General features: G+C 40.5%; 1 protein-coding gene across 2 annotated transcripts; it reads left to right on the top strand.

The window, feature by feature from the left end:
- Positions 1 to 376: 376 nt before the first annotated feature.
- On the top strand, positions 377 to 14,939 carry LOC134803298 (UDP-glycosyltransferase UGT5-like). Of its 2 annotated transcripts, none has more exons than XM_063776074.1 (10): positions 377 to 403; positions 3,011 to 3,162; positions 3,547 to 3,634; positions 5,612 to 5,774; positions 10,107 to 10,301; positions 10,656 to 10,875; positions 12,490 to 12,709; positions 12,997 to 13,216; positions 14,229 to 14,332; positions 14,709 to 14,939. In XM_063776074.1, exons 2-10 carry the CDS (start codon positions 3,019 to 3,021, stop codon positions 14,897 to 14,899), a joined length of 1,545 nt encoding a protein of 514 aa, XP_063632144.1. In that variant the 5' UTR covers positions 377 to 403; positions 3,011 to 3,018; the 3' UTR covers positions 14,900 to 14,939. The 2 variants fall into 2 exon arrangements, with proteins under 2 accessions (XP_063632144.1, XP_063632142.1); XM_063776072.1 differs by having other exon boundaries at positions 383 to 472; positions 14,709 to 14,938.
- Positions 14,940 to 17,746: the final 2,807 nt, after the last annotated feature.

Below are 17,746 nucleotides of genomic sequence, written 5' to 3'. Positions count from 1 at the left end.
TTCGTACGTTTCCGTGAAAATACGATGAAGACGTTAAACTGGTCGGCCGAGATCGCAATTTGTCGGCGGCGCCGGCGCCCGCGCACCCATTCTGAACACACAAAATCATCTCCACACGCGATCAATTATAGCTACAACGTAAGTGTCGTAAGTACATATGTGACGTTATCCATGAAAAGGGACCTTATTGTCGATAGCGCTTCTGCCATTATTAACGAATGCTCCGCACTAAATACGACGCATCTCGCCGCTGTGCGGTGTAAGCGCCGTCGACAATAAGGTCTCTTTTCATAGATAATGCCACATATGTATGCGTAGGTATACTATACCGGACTTCGCTACTTTGCCAGTTTGTTTCTAACGCGCGGCGTAGGTAGGTATGTAGTCTATCGCTTCGGTTTATGTAAAGTGAACATTTATGTTGAAACACATTTGAAAGTGATTGTGATTTGTGTTTTTTTATAGTTTTAATGTGAGTATTGTGTTATTTTTGTGTACGTTCCTAATTTATATGTTTTGTTTATGTCAATTGACGCTTGCTGCTAACTGCTGCTAATAAGAATAATATACCGGGTGTTTCCTGTAGCACGAGCAAATAATTAAACCATATATAAAAATACCCCCAAACGAATTCACTTTTGATTAACAACCTATAAAAAATATGAAATCTTTAGATTTTCTCTTTTTCATAAAAAAAAATATTTTTAACGTACGCTGGCATTTTCGTTGCAGCGGAGTGGTGTTAACGGAATTGGTATAAACAATTTCAACCCTAATGATTAATTAGCGTTAATATTAATCTTAATTTACCATTTTAGTTGGAATTATCTATACCAATTCCGTTTACACCACTCCGTTGCACCAAAAATGCTATAAAATTTACGATGTCTTGTAATAAAAATCAAAATACTTTAGTTATTTTTAGCGGCCCACAGATTACCAGTTCGCTGGACGATATCAGCCTGTCAGTTGTTCGGAGCTGTCAAATTATGCGTTTAACTGACAGGGTGATATCGTCCGGCGAACTGGTTATCAGTGAACCGCTTTAAAGACGCTGAACAAATGTTGGTCAGTTTGAGGAGTACAGCATACAGTTGGCCCTTGTTATAGGTAACATCCTGTAGGTATATACATATGAGAGCGTAGGTTATCTACAATAAACAGAGTGTATTTTTAATACAAATAAATGATTTATCTATCTATCTAATCGAAACAAGGTGTCAGTTAAGTACATGAAATTTTTAATTTTATTACACTCTGTTTATCTCATATCTCTCAGTTCTCTCATATTTCTGCCAGTTATCTCAAACGAGCTAATAATTAGCCAACATACAACATACAAAATATCATCCAGCTAGGTCGATTAAAGTAATTGAATCATAAAGCGTTATCTACCTTAACACTTTACGTTTAGGTGTCTTTTCGAATAATAATTCACCTCTCATAATATGACTCCTATGACTAGTACAATGGCAAAGTATTATGTACCGTAATGTGGTAGTGTAAAGGTAGATTTTTGAATAAAGATATCATTCAAGTGCCCTTGACACTGGAGGACCTTAGGTTGTTATTTATCAGTTTTAACAGTGAATTATTTTTAAATATTTTAAATTCAGTATGAATGGTATAATGACATAGGGAATAGTTGTTTTTTTTAGGGTTCCGTACCCAAAGAGTAAAAACGGGACCATATTACTAAGACTCCTCTGTCCGTTTGTCTGTCTATCTGTCTGTCTGTCCGTCTGCCTGTCACCAATCACCAGGCTGTATCTCATGAATCGTGATAGATAGACAGTTGAAATTTTCACAGATTATGTATTTCTGTTACCGCTACATCAATAAATACGAAAAACAGAAGATTTTTTTGCCGTTTTTTGCGTAATGGTACGGAACCCTTCGTGTGCGAGTCCGACTCGCACTTGGCCGGTTTTTGGGAACGGGAAGATTAGCAGTCTACAGATGTACTGCATAATTATTTTCCATCGTATTTTCACGAAAACGTACGAGCGTGTCTTGCTATTTTATTCAGTCTCGGTACAAAAAGTACTAAGGTTGAGTGAAGTAGAATAACAAATACGAACGTTTCCGAGAAAATACGATGGAACACTACATCTCTACATCTGTATACACCGTGGGCTCGAGTAACCCGACAGATTTTAGGATTTTAACCACTCATTCCTGAGGTCATGAGGAGCAAAAAATGTTATAAGTATGTATAACTTTTGGTCTACTTCATCAAAACATTTTTTTTTTACTGTATGTGTGTTTTCTGCACACGACACGTTTTGTTTTTACACCTTGGTAAAAAGAAGATTACAACCACTAAGATTTTTTGTCTGTAGTATGTCTGTTTAGTAATTATAGTATCCACGCAAATAGTATCTCAATCCCCTTATCAGATAGTGTTGTAATATCTAATCAACAAGTCACAGTATAAATCACGCACCTGAATACTGAGTCAATATTTATCTAAGTAGGTAGGTATCAAATATAGATCTTATTACAAAATGCATAAGGTCCACCGATGTACAGTTAACAGTGTGGACGATGGTACCAGATAGGTACTTCGGATGTTTATCAGTCAAAGACACAGACAGATAAGTAAATACGAGACATTCGCTTGAACTAAGGCCAAGTGCTCAACAGTGTCAACACGTAACTTTGATTGTATGGGAGCGGCTTTTTGGTGGCGGGATCGTGTGACTCTTAAGTTTGGTTTTAGTCGCTCAAGTGTTCATCTTTTGGTGGCTTCACCCTAGTTAATATTTCCACTCGCCTCTGTTCTTCGAAGGCTTGCACTTTTGTCATCACTGAAATATAAGTAAAAAGAAAGAGTGGTAACTCCATACATCAGTTTTCTTACCAAAACTCGAGTTATTTCGTAGTCGACATCTAGCGTCAAGTAGCGGAATTTATCAGTACTGCTAGTTGACAACAGATGTCGCGACGAACGAAAACTCTAATGCTCTACAAGGTAATATGATGATGATGAGTTAGTATTTATTTTCAGAATCCAAGATGAAGCTGACGATCCTAGCAGCACTGGCGCTGCTGTCGCCAGCACTAGGCTACAGGATCCTGGCGATCTTCCCAGTGCCTTCCAAAAGCCACAACCATCTGGGGCAGGGCATCGTTGGAGCCCTACTGAAGGCTGGCCATGAGGTATGCTATCTGGTTGAAAACGGTATGAAGTGAATAAATGAATATAAAGGCGCTCTTGAAATTTTTTACTTTTTTGTGGTGGTATCTTATCATCAGGCTTCGGATCGAACAATGTGAAAAGGAACGCTCTTTCAGTGACAATTCTAATTCTACCATTTGTACTTAGGTATTGTTTTAAGTGCAAAAAATGCTTTCAATGCCTTTATTCATGATCATTTCATCACTATTTCTTTTCGCAAGTAGTTCTATAGATATTTAGTGATGTGACAGACAGACGGACGGACGAACGGACAGAGCCTCTCCAAACGGGTTCCTTTTGTATCTTTTTGGTACGGAACCTGAAAAACAGCAAAATTGTAATCTTTTTGAAACGTTTGATTTTAGGTGACCTGGGCGACCCCGTTCCCTAAGAAGGAGGCGCAGAAGGGCCTCACATTCATCGATGTCAGTGAAACTATAGAGATTATGTCATGTAAGTCACAGCATTATTACGATACCAGACCTATGGAACTCTGCGAGCGACCTATGATTCATATACCTACGTGTCGTACACCGCAGGCGGTGCAAAAAGCCAGGGCTGACACGCGCTCACTGAAGGAAATTATTCGTCATAACTATTATATAATCTGTAACGATACATATATTAGAGTCGAATCAAGCTAACTCTAGGATTTGCAATGATTTGACTTTTTGGTACTTTTAAAATCTATTTTTTTAAAGGATGGGGTTTCGTCACGCAGTGGGGTATGTGATTTCGGAACTTATTTTATCCGGATTGGCGGGAAAGTACAAACGACAGGGTTGAGTGGACACTAAACTTTGCCCAGCAGTGCGAGACTAAACTAGGCTAACATGAGGTTAAACATGTATACCTACCACCATAAGTATTATGAACACGTTGTACCTGGTAATGTTTAATGCAAATAAATGATCTAACTTTATCTTTCTAATAATATCTTATCTTAAAAAATAACCGCCTTTGCGTGTATTCGTTTTCGTACTTTACGCATTTTATACAATACAGAGTTTTTGGCAGTTTTTGTTTGTTAAAATTAAAACATGATTGTCACGATGATACGCAATACCTAATTCCTATGAAGGTTGATCTTGTATGCGGGCCTATGCCCGGTGCTTCATAATAATATGTTAATGACATGTTGATGTTTGTGATAATGCACAATATTATCTTGTTCTGATTGCCTCAGTGTCATTTACCTTCAAGTGGTTCGTTTTTGTGATCATTATCATGACGTATTAGTTGAATGAATATATTTCACAACAAAATGTAATGTATATGTCGTAGTCAGATCGTATAATCCGCCGTATTACATTACGGCTAGCCGTTATCAAAAACAGGGGCGTTTTGAAATGCGGCGGTTCGACGATTAGCCGGATTGTCATTGCGATACGTTCTTCAATAAGGCGGCCAACGTTTAGCCGCATCGTACTACTATTTTAGATTGTAGAGTGACCAGTTCTTTCGGTCGCCTACGTAACCGGAGTTTGACAATGTTTGCAATTTAATTTATTTTTACCATGGTCCCACCGCACTACATGTGTTTCTTTTCCAAAACATTTCCTTCACAACTTAAATAGACGGAGCCCCGCAAGCGGGGCTCCTATTTCTGGGCGGTTTGCCCTTCGGGCATCTGAAGCTACCTAACGAACCTAACCTACTTACCTACCTACGCTTTTTTCCCCAAAGTGTAATGTTTTCACGGACGTCTCACTAAATCAATAGGTAGGTAGGTTAGGTTCGTTAGGTAGCTTCAGATGCCCGAAGGGCAAACCGCTCAGAAATAGGAGCCCCGCGAAGCGGGGCTCCGTCTATTTAAGTTGCGAAAGAAATGTTTTTTGAAAAGAAACAGTCCGACGAACTCCAGATTTGATGGACACCCCAGCGTTTGTCAGGCAGCGCCACGGGTGTTAAAAATGGGAACTAAAAACTGTCAAAGCGGCGGCTAATGACTCGCTGTATTACATTACGGCTAGCCGTGTTGAAGAACGTATGGCGCCGAATACATTCCGGCGGATTCTCATTCAGCCGCATTCAATCCGGCTAATCGTTAAACCGCCGCATTTCAAAACGCCCCTGTTTTTGAAAACGGCTAGCCGTAATGTAATACGGCGGATTATACGATCCGACTGCGACATATATACCAAGATTACAGGAACTAGAATAACTTAGTAGGCCAATCAAATTAAATTCTTCTTCCTCGCGTTATCCTGGCATTTTGCCACGGCTCATAAGTACTGCTTGCTTATATACGTCGACAACTACCCAACACATTGTTGAACGATGCCCAAAGAGACGTTTCCAGGGCGGCCCGGAGGACCTCTACACCAATCTGACACCTGATGCGATCGATTGGCGTAGCCTGGATTTCTGTAATTTTTACGCAGGATTTTTCGCCTAAGCTGCTGTTGTCTTAACATGGCGTATTTTCAGACATGGACCCTCTGAAGGTGCCGCATATGAGCATCGGGAAGTTGATGGAGTTCGGGCGGAATATATCCATCGCGGCCGCCTCTAACAAGGGGGTCCGGCGGGCGCTGCTGGACAAATATGATGCTGTCATCACTGAGGTCTTCTTCTCCGATCTGCAGGCTGGGTAAGTACCTACATATTTATGATTTTCACATTTTCTTCCTACCTAAAGTCACTGCTAGTAGTGTCTTTTACAAAAGCGTTGCATATATTGAAGTTGAGTTGGAGTCTGCCTGTGACCAAGGACGTAATGTCACGCTCGAAATGTCAGACTAAATAAGTACCTAGTAAGTGTAGGTACTCCATTATTAAGTCCCGTTTCAGTTTAATAATTAATTATGAACGTTAAGTACTTGTGGCGAAGCGGTGGTGGCCGAGTGGATATGACGCCCGACTTTCAATCCGGAGGTCGCGGGTTCAAATCCTGGCTCGTACCAATGCGTTTTTCGGAACTTATGTACGAAATATCATTTGATATTTACCGCTAGCTTTTCGGTGAAGGAAAATATCGTGAGGAAACCTGCATACATCTGCGAAGAAAATCAAACCCATACAACCATTTCCAGTCGCCGTTACGACGCGGTGTTGACACATCTTGTGTCGACACCGTCTGTTTCGGTCACAATTCCAGTCGCAGAGTCGTCGCCGTGTCGACACAGTTACCAGAAATGGGGAAGGGTCGACACATGACACAAAGTGACATAAAGTGTGGTCGCCGTGTGCACACATTGTTTCGGGTTTGCGACTACTTTATGCCAAAATCATTCGTTCATTCGTTCATTTTGTTCCTGTCAAATGGAAACTGTCAGATGGAAAAATACTTAAATAAAAATAAGTGACATTAATACGCCATCACTAAAACGGATTACAAGACGTAATTATATATTGTTTGCATTTATATTACAATAGGACTTAAATTATTATGGGGAATTAAACTGCTCGAGTGATTTGATAAACTAAGTGTAATATAATCAACGCGCCACCATATTGTTTTAGTTTAGCCGGAAATGAAATTGTTTACTTCTCAGTGCCTGTGTTCATAACTATATTATTTGAAGCATTTTTAGTACTTCGATGCGTATACTATACTTAAATAACAGAAATAACGCTTTACATACTACGAAACTTGTTAATTATGATGTATAAATATGGTTTAAGGCTGAGAAATATTGCAGTCACAAAGTAGTTGCAATGTTTCGACTTTGTGTCGACTCTGTGTTGACACATGACACGCGCTGTCAAAAGTAATAACAAAGTTACTGGTATGTTACTGGATTTGCAAAATGGCTCCTTGTGTTGATTTGTTTTCAGATATTCTCAAAGTGTAAAAATTCCGTGGTCAGAGATGGGCATTAATCGATTAACTGTTTATTCGACTAATTAATGGAATAAAAAAAGTTAATTCTCAAATTTTAATCGCGATTAGTTTAGTCGACCTAACATAGATTGAAATTGAATTAATCTGAATATTAATCGATTAAATCTCGATTGAAAGTTGACAGGGGGCCATTTTTGTACGTAAAAATAATAGAAATGTCTTGCATGCAGATGGTAGCAAAACACTTTGTCATAAAAGTCGAGATGGGTGTCGATATATAGGTTTTAGGGAGTGCCGATTTCGAAAATAATGACCATTTTGGAATCCGAAATGGCGGCCATGCACTGTGTCATAAAAGTCGTCATGGATGTCGTTTTATACGTTTTAGGGGGCCCCAATTTTGAAAATGATGACCATTTTGGAATCCAAAATGGCGGCCATGCACTATGCCATAAAAGTCGTCATGGGTGTCGTTTTATAGGTTTTAGGGGGCGCAGATTTCGAAAATGATGACCATTTTGGATTCCAAGATGGCGGCCATGCACTATGTCATAAAAGTCGTCATGGATGTCGTTTTATAGGTTTTAGGGGGCGCAGATTTCGAAAATGATGACCATTTTGAAATCCAAAATGGCGGCCATGCACTATGTCATAAAAGTCGTCATGGGTGTCGTTTTATAGGTTTTGGGGGGCGCAGATTTAGAAAATGATAACCATTTTGGATTCCACTTTTATGACAAAATACGTAGCCGCCATCTTGGATTATAAAATGATCATCGTTTTCGAATTCTGCACTCCCTAAAACCTATAAATCGACATCCGTGACAACGCAAGTTATCTTTATTTTCAGATCTAACAAATTGCTACAGAATACAAAGGACAAAAAAGAAGCGAGGAGGTAATGAAACAAGCAAATATACAGATGATTCCTCGACGCAATTGGGTGATTCTTAAATTGTGTCCAGATTTTTTTTGTCATAAAAGTTTTTATTTTTCACATATTACTCTCACAAGTTCCGTGACATTTCGACCTTGTAATTTTTTAAGTAAATGTTTTTGTTTATCTATGAGGATCTCACTAGAATAGTATAATCAAGGTATGTTTATATTTGATGAATGAAATAGTAACGCAAAAAAAAAATATATTTGTGTCTTATATTATATTCCTGCCGAAGACTTTTATTTTACCTTTTCCTTCTACACAAGTTTGGCCAAGTAATAAGAATTTAGGGCTCTCAATTTTATTTTGACTTCTACAACAGTAAAGCTACGAGGCCATGTTTGGTATCGTTTTCGTATAAATTCGCAGTACCAAATTTAGTTAAGGTATCACAATGACACCATTCCGAAGTAAAAACATATAAACTTATTAAAATACTTTCTTTTAAACTCCTCTTCACGCTTAAACTGCTGAACAGTTTTAATTTAAATTTGGTACACATATATTTTGAGTCCCGAGACAGGATATAATAAGTTATCTCAAAAATCATCCTTTAAAGGTGTGAAATGAGGTGTAGGGGGGAATTCAGAATTGACTTCTTGAAGTTAATACTGTTTAAGTTTAGGTGAAGTCATGTTTTTTCATAATTTTTAACTAAATCAAAGATGTAGACCATCCCAAATTTCATATAAATCGGTTCAGCGGTTATTGATTTCCCGTACAAATTTCCACGCCACTTTTCACACCTTCAAAAGATGATTTTGGTTATAAGATCTATCCTATGTCCTGTTCCGGGACGCAAACTATTTCTATGCCAAATTTCAACGAAATCGGTTCAGCGGTTAAGCGTCAAGAAGAGTTTCAAAAAACCGGCCAAGTGCGAGTCGGACTCGCGTATTAAGGGTTCCGTACATTAAGTCCGACTCGCGCTTGACTGCACATTTCTAATAGGTTTTCCTGTCGTCTATAGGTAAAGAACTATTTTGTGTATTCAGACGGACATACATACAGACGCACGAGTGATCCTATAAGGGTTCCGTTTTTTTCCTTTTGAGGTACGGAACCCTAAAAAGATTTATTTTTATTTTGTGGAATGGTGTCAATGTGATATCTTAAATGGATTCAGCACCCCAGATTTATACGAAAACGATACCAAACACGGCCTAGCACCTTCACTGATATAGATATATCAAGATAAAATTGAGAGCCCTAAATAAACTTTCAAGAGCGGATATCTCAAAAACTATTCAACATATCAAAAAAATTTACTGAATAAACTTGTAACAAATTAAATTAACTTTCATTTTGTATAAGTGGCCATGTCGCTGAGATGCATAGTTTCCGAGATATAATCGAAAAACGGGAAAATGGGACCTTCAAAGCCCCCTCTCTCCCCCCCGCTCAAGGGCTACGGCCGGGGACTTTTGATATGTTCACCTCCTAACTTGTCAAACCGAGTTACGGAGTCAAAAATTGTGTTCCGAGCATTTCCCTCTACAACTTTTAGAGCATTCGTTGCCTGACCTAAGTAGCTTATTGAATTTCTTTAAAAACTTTTCTGTAAAAGGTTGACGGGTGTTGGGTGTTTATATGGTTTCGGTCGATTATTATCATTTGCATTGCCCATGATGACTTACTAGAATTACGAGCACACGAGACACTAATAGTAGTTTGACAAACCTTGGTTTTCAAGAGGTATTTTATATTGACATTTGCTGTCACAAATTTGCTGTCAGATTTAGTCGCAAACCGCACGCAAAGTGCACACAAATGTGTCGACACCTTGTTACGGAAAAGTATAGACACGGCGAAGACACTTTGTTTCGAAACAATTCTAGACACATTGTGTGGACTCTGTTACGACACATCTGACATTTAGTTACCACTTTGTGATTCTGCGACTGGAATGGTTATATGGGAAGGTGTATGTGAAGTCCCCAATCCGCATTGGGCTAGCGTCGGGACTATAGCCCAAGCCCTCTCGCGCATGAGAGGAGGCCTGTGCCCAGCAGTGGGACGTATATAGGATGAATTATTAAGTACTTGTTCAGGTTCATCAGGGTCAGACTAGGGTAGCCACATGAAAAAAGGTTTATCCTGACATAAGTCCGGACATTATCCCAAACACCCTGATAAATCCTAGTGAAAAATACCGTCGTTACTATTACCCACGATTAATCTTTCTATCCACTCCGCAGCTTCGCAGCAGTCCTCCAAGTCCCCTGGATCGTGCTGAGCGGCACCGTCATCCACGCCGGAGTGGAGGCGATGGTGGCCGACATCGGCAGCACCGCGCTGGTACCCACCATGATGAGCGACTCCCCAATACCTATGAATCTGTGGCAGCGTTTGGCGAACACGGCTACGATTGGGATGATGACTGCCGGACGTTTGTAAGTGTAAACTGTAACTTGCCAACAGATGGCGCTAGTAGATCCTGCTTTACGCTACAGCCCACAGACTAGAACTGTCCATGATAGTGACTCCCCGCTGCCGATGAAGTTGTGGCAGCGAACACTGCTACGGGATGCTGACCGCTAGGACTCTACAACAGATGGCGTTAGTAGGTATTAGTACTGTAACACATTCAGCTATACGTGGCTATACCCTAACAACGTTTGTACAGATTTTGCTGACTTTGGCGGCTTAAAATCCAAACTTATTGTTTATGTTCATTGCCAACTGTTGATATTGTACAGTCATTATATTCAATACAATTTAATAAAAGAATATTTTAATCACTCCAGATTGGACATATCAATTAGCGAGAAATACTACCACGAGATCTTCGAGCCCCTTGCCAAGAAGAAGGGCATCGTCCTTCCCCCTTACTCCATGGCCATCCACGATATCTCCATCCTGCTCTCCAACTCGCACCCGTCGCTGGCGCCGGCTATCAGTTTGCCTCCTAATGTGGTGGATATTGCTGGGTACCATATCGCTGATCACCGCACGCCGCTGCCTAAGGTAAGGAAACGACACTTAGCGCTATAGAAGAAATTTAATTTCTGTTGTGGCAGGCCATGTGGAGTACCGTCTTTACCATAAGGGCACACTGGGTCCGTGCCCAGGGCCCCCATCCTCAGGGGGCCCCGAAGGACAGACAGTAACAGTATATTTGATTACCCATGATAAGTAGAAGATCATAGTAGAAAAATGTTAGTATAATTCGCTTTCTTTACTTTCCAAAAGGGCCCCAAATTCTTATGTGCCCAGGGGCCCCAGCATAGTTTAAGACGGCCTTCCATGTGGGTTGCTGGTCGCCCAAAAAAATCGTGTCCAGTAGGCAGATTTAATAGTAACTTAACCAGCAGGTCAAGTAGGCCGCCAGCGGCCCACATAAGTGCCAAAATCTGCAGCAAACCTGCAAGAAATTGTCTACAATAGTTGAACAATTTAACAACGAAAACCAGGGTGCGTAGCCAACGTGCTAAACGTATACGCTCCGTAGCAAACGAAACCCTGTCGCACTAATATGGAAGAGTGATAGGAGAGATGACCACGCTACGGAGCGTAAATGATTGGAATGTTGGCTAGATACCCAACGCAATTTCGTTAAGCGTAGGTACTTCGAATCCTTAAGTTTTTCTGTTTTCCAAAAAAGTAAGTAAGTACCTAAATATTCTTTACGTCACCCTAGACCCGTAAGTGGGATTTTCTTCCCACGGGACGGGAAGAAAATCTCACTTCCTGGCCAAGGCAAGACGTAAAACTTTATACAAACCACGGGCGGTAAGAATTCGTAAAGCCCCAGATCGCATATTTATGGCCCTCACCTTCGGTTCGGGCCACAAACACCTGCGATCTGGAGCATTTACGAATTTACATCCCTAAGTATGTAATGTACTATTATTGTGCACGATAAAGTTAAAAAATACACAGAAAGCGAAATACACGCTTTGATTAGAATAGGTAATAACAGGCGGCCTTATCGCAAAAAGCGATCTCTTTCAGACAACCTTTGGGTAGCAGGAATGTTAAGTACTTACAACTTTGAACGGGTAGTGCAGATATTACATATAAATTTACGAACCGAAGACACGAAGTTTTCATCATTTCCTATTTATATGTATATGTGTTGCAGTCAAAAGTGTGAACTGGTCAAAAGAACTTTTAACCGACAAAAACAGGCAAAACTGCTTTTGACTGAGCATGTTGGTCAAAAGTAGTTTTACCTGAAAATCATACCTATTTCTGGCAGCAGTTTCGTTTTTAGGGCGTAGCAAAAAAAAAATAACCCTAACCTACCTATCTCTGGGAACAGTTTCGTTTTTAGGGCGTAGCAAAAAAAAAAATAACCCTAACCTACCTATTTCTGGGAGTACTTTTGACTGATAGTAACAGTCACAATTACTATTAACCAATGATTTTCAGGTAAAACTACTTTTGACCAACATGCTCAGTCAAAAGCAGTTTTGCCTGTTTTTGTCGGTTAAAAGTTCTTTTGACCAGTTCACACTTTTGACTGCGACATATGTATATTCGCCAACAAACTGTTCCGCAGTTTGGCGAAATTTCAAAGCTGTAAATTTGTTTATTGTGTATGTTAGAACTAAAAAAATATATAATAATAATTTTCAGGATCTCCAAGACCTAATGGACAGCTCCAAGAACGGCGTCGTATACTTCAGCATGGGATCCGTTCTTAAGGCCTCAGCGTTCCCGGAGCAAACCAGGCAGGAGCTGATCAGGATCCTGGGAGCCCTGCCCTGCACCGTGCTGTGGAAGTTCGATGAGCCTCTCCAGGGGCTCCCGAAGAACGTGCATATCCGGCCGTGGATGCCGCAGCCTGCTATATTAGGTGCGTATCTGTTATTCCTATAGCCTCCTGAGGCACAGAATAACTAATACTACCGTACGGAAAGGACACTTCCTACAAAACCGAAGTTTGACAGCGATTCAGGGTCGAATCATGAGATCCCTTTCTAATGAATGGCAGTATCCCTTTCGGCTATTAAGGTTGTACATTAATCACACATGATTTTTCCTTAGTGCAAAACCTTTTCTTGCAGAAAAATTGGCGAATAACCTCCTCTCCCCATGTGAGATTTGGCTCCTCCTCCCCTAAATGGGCTATTTCTCTTCCAGCGCACCCTAACACCAAGCTCTTCATCACCCACGGCGGCCTCCTCAGCACCCTCGAAGCCATCCAAGCCGGGGTGCCCCTCCTGGCCGTGCCCGTGTTCGGCGACCAGCCCGGGAACGCCGAGCGGGCGCAGCGCGCCGGGTACGCGCTGGCCGTGCCCTTCGCGCCCGATATGGGGGACAGGCTGAAGGTGGCGCTGGATAAGATGCTTTCGGATAATAGGTAAGATGATTGGCCAAGCGAGCACAGCTTGGGCAAAAATGATGCTTTTTTATGTACGATCTTCTCCTCTACCATAGAGTAATATAAGTAAAGAAAGAGTGGTAACTCCATACATCAGTTTTCTTACCAAAACGCGCGTTATTTCGTAGTCGACATCTAACGTCAAGTAGTGGAACTATCAGTACCCCTTCTTGACACCAGATGTCACAAGTGTAACTACTGACGAAAAATGTCCTACTAAAAAAATTTACAACATAAGCAGATTTATATTATAAGCAGAGGCAGTTGAAAATAGAGTTCCGGTTAATCCAGTTATAATATTAGCTGAAAATTGTTGAGCGTTAGAGTTCTGGTTCACCGAGACCTCTATTGTCAACTAGCAGTAGGTACTGATAAATTCCGCCACATGACACTAGATGTCGACTAGGTACGAAATAACGCGCGTTTTGGTAAGAAAACTGATGTATGGAGTGCCCACTCTTTCTTTACTTATATTACTCTATGCCTCTACAGAGCCAAACGAAAAAAAAGTTGATACGGGATGACAGATGCTACGAAAAGTCACGATACTATTTATTTTCTAACAACGTTAGCTAGGCTCTAGGGGCCGATTTTTGAATTTCGATCACTCGATTTCGTCACTCGAAAATCGGTCGAAAACGGCGAAATGCCAATTTTTGAAATAGGAGCGATAGAAATTGGGAATCGAGTGGTATTGACCACTCGTTTTCAATTCTATTAGTAGAATTTAAATGCCTATAGCTGGTCAAGCAGATCTTGTCAGTAGAAAAAGGCGGCAAATTTGAAAAATGTAGGCGCGAAGGGATATCGTCCCATAGAAAATTTGAATTTCGCGCCTTTTTTTACTGACAAGATTTGCTTGACCAGCTATAGTATTGGAGATATTATTGAACGAAATAGACGAAATCGAGCGGTCGAAATTCAAAAATCAGCTCCCTGGAATGTAACTTCTAGTTTTTAATCGTCCATTAAAATAATTTCCTTTTTTTAGCTACTACAATAAAGCAAAGGAGCTATCCCGGCTGTTCAACAACCGGCCCGTGCCTCCCGCCAAGCTCATCGCGCACTACGTGGAGCTCGCCATCGAGACCAAAGGTATTTTTTACAAGTTTTTATTTAACTTGCAATGTATGTTTGCATTGGTGAAAATTGTTCAGCAATACACTTTTCGTCAGTCGCGACACTCGTGACATCTGGTGTCAAGTAGCGGTACTGATAAATCCACTATTTGACGCTAGATGTCGACTACGAAACTCGTCTTTTGGTAAGAAGACTGGTGTATGGAGTTACCACTCTTTCTTATTGGAGTTATTACTCTATGATATCAGTAACGGCTCACTAACAGCTCCTACTCCTACTGCCATCTATGGTCCAATAGCAGAACTTTAATTAACAGTTTTCCAAGTTTTGTTGTGATGAAAAAAGTAATAGTTAAATATAAATTAATAAAGATTTGTATGTTATTTCACAGGTGCACTACATCTACGCTCCCCCGCCTACCACTACGCGTGGTACGAACGCTACATGCTCGACCAACTCGCCGTGGTCTTAATATCGCTGTATGTGGTCGTGAAGTTGGTCAAATGCGGCCTGAAGATGGCGCTGAACTCAATATTCGGAAAGCCCGCTAAGAAGGAAGGAAAGAAAGTTAAGAAGAATTAAGAATGTGTTCTTTAGACAAAATGAAGTGTGCAAGTGTAAGCTCAACAGTTGAATGATTTTACTCAGGTTTTAAGAAGTTGGAAATACCATTAAAGTACTAAGTTAATGAGTTTTTGAATTCACACATATGAATATTGTTCAAAGCTTTGATAAATGATTAGTACATACTGTGACAGCATGAAGAATGATAAGAATACGGCAATTTGTTTAATAAAGAATCCTTGATCGTAAGTATATTCTAACTTACGGCATAGAAAAATTTCTCTATGCTTACGGCTAGTACAAATACTCACTGTGATAAATGTGCCCCAAAATAGTTAAAATAATGTAATATACTGTATGAATAAGTCGACAAATGATACTGATTTGAAATTGAAAATATTATAAAAAAAATTATGATTGTTTTTTTTAATTACCTTGGACAATGTAATGTAGTAATTGCCCTATCGGACATTGGTTATGTTTTTTATATTTTTATAAGGTGCATACAGTTTATATTTTCTAAAACTCGATATAAAATCATATTGAAAACATTAAATTGTTGTGTTTGTAACGCCATCTAGTGTTCAGTAGAAATACCAATTCTAATTTATATTGCGCGAGAGATGGCGCTAGTAGTCTTCTATATTGCAAATAAAATTTTCACAGAAATACATTATCTGTGAAAATTTCAACTGTCACGGTAGCTATCACGGTTCATGAGATACAGCCTGGTGACAGACAGACAGACGGACAGTGAAGTCTTAGTAATAGGGACCCGTTTTTACCCTTTGGGTACGGAACCCTAAAAAAGAAACTGATTTGACTAGTATAGTAGTCAAATACCCTATTCCTCAAACGTTAACTGGAAGACATCCCTTAAAGGGATAAGTTCGTCGTTGGAGGTACCTCCAAAGACGTACCGTACCGTACCGTGCTAATGACGAGTGTTTTTTCCTGTTTCCTTTTTTGTACAATAAAGTGTTTTACTACTACTACTACAAAACTTAATAAATAAATCAGTACCTAAATAGTCACGGAACCCTAAAAGCAATAAGTTTGTCTGTGGTTCTTGAGCGCCAGTTCTAGAGGGCGCCACTGCCGGGGTCAAACGCAGATGCACAATTGATGACGTCACACTGCATTGGTTCCAGGGCTGCCGCAAGATATTTCTTTTCTTGACTCGTATAAATTACGAGTATATGTATAGAGGTTTCAGAGTAAAGTACAAAAAAAAACAGAAATAGACTTATAAAAGTTATTGCTGCTTTTAAAGGCAATAGGCGGTACCTATTATCACTACAAGCGATCTCTTCCAGACGGCCCTAGGAGTATAACGAATCCGCCGCAAAAAAGCTACCTACAATCGAAGTTACGTTAGCATTTTAATTAAATTACATGAAACGAAAAAGAAATAATGTTCAAAAACATGATTTCCGCGATTTCGGGCACGCATAGCCATCTCGCTCACGCTCACGCTCAGTGAGAGTGAGAAAAGAACCTGAACCCACGGGGACTTGACACATTTGTACAAAAATGGAAATTGTCGTTTAGGTTCTTAAAATCATTTATTTACATACAATATATATATACAACAGAGGTACTACTAAACGAAATTAATAACTAGCTTTTTTAAACATAATACATGTATTTACAGTGGTACTACTAAACTAAATTAATAACTAGCTTAAATCTAAAATAGGCCCTTGAGGCATTGTACCAAGGATGCTGGCGGCATTTCCTCGCTGTATCGCAATGCTGATACGTTGTGCGAGGTAGCCGCCAGCTCTTCGGTCACCAGTTACGTCAACCAGACGCTTCGCGATTTCTGCGAACAACTTATGCGCGCTGGGACCCCATGGACCTAGAGTTTCAACTCCAAATGGTACAAAATGGTACTCTCTACCGAGGCTCTTATATTTGTTACGTTTTAGAATTTCGGCGCTTTCCGCCGCTCCGCCCGCTTTTACAGTAGTCCGTTGGAGGTGGGACGGTGCCAGTGTGTCTACGCAGGTAGCAGCCCACACCAACATCCGTCCCAAGCTCCAAGGAACTAAGGACACTCTATCGGGCCTCTTGCCATCATCTCTGATAATGCCGTCGGCTCAAGAAGAGCAGGCACATTGATGGTGGCAAGAGACCGACGGACTATGTCATTAAGCGACGCATGTCTCGAAAAATAGCCTTTAGGTTCTTTAGTTAAAACTTACAAGCAGGTGTCGACAACCCTGCAGGTGTCGATGAGTATTTTTACAGGGATTTTGCAGCTTCCCTGTGACCCCTGTGGTGTGGTGCGAGCCATAAGCAGACGCGGGCAGATGGTGTCTACCAGGGATGTTGCGGATGCACATTTTTTGACATCCGCGGACGCGGATGCGGATGAGGATTATAAGCTCACATCCGCGGATGCGGATGTCAAGATTAGGTACTAAAAAAAATCCAAATACTACATTTTTAGTAATTTTTATAGAAAGAAAAAACGATATGTTTAGTATTTGAGCAAGAATATAGGTTATATTTAATAAACAGTAACTTGGCCGACTTTTCTGGATCTAGACCATTTCGTTAAAGGTAATGACGAAATTACCTAGCACTTACGCCGTCTGCTGAGACGTTCCTGTACCGACTTGTTCGACATCCGCATCCGCATAAGCTCCGCATCGATTTTATGCGGATGCGGATGTTGAAAATAATCCGGAAGTACCACGGTTTCGGATGCGGATATTCGCAAGATCCCTGGTGTCTACTGTTTCTTTGAACGCCACGCCTATCGTGTGCGCGTCATCATGAACCTTGTCGCAATGCATTAAGGTTGACATTGGGCTGTAGCCGCGCACGTCAGTTGACGACGGTCAACGTCTTTGGTGG

This window comes from Cydia splendana, chromosome 26 (assembly GCF_910591565.1).
Source record: "Cydia splendana chromosome 26, ilCydSple1.2, whole genome shotgun sequence".
Lineage (NCBI taxonomy): Eukaryota > Metazoa > Arthropoda > Insecta > Lepidoptera > Tortricidae > Cydia > Cydia splendana.
This window is presented reverse-complemented; position numbering and strand designations above follow the sequence as displayed.

What these genes read in the sequence shown, in the direction of transcription:
- LOC134803298 (XM_063776074.1), top strand. Translation starts at nt 3,019, where the DNA reads ATGAAGCTGACGATCCTAGCAGCACTGGCGCTGCTGTCGCCAGCACTA. An exon ending in AAGATGCTTTCGGATAATAG is followed by an intron (nt 13,217 to 14,228) that starts GTAAGATGATTG and finishes TCCTTTTTTTAG; the next exon opens with CTACTACAATAAAGCAAAGG. An exon ending in GCTCGCCATCGAGACCAAAG is followed by an intron (nt 14,333 to 14,708) that starts GTATTTTTTACA and finishes GTTATTTCACAG; the next exon opens with GTGCACTACATCTACGCTCC.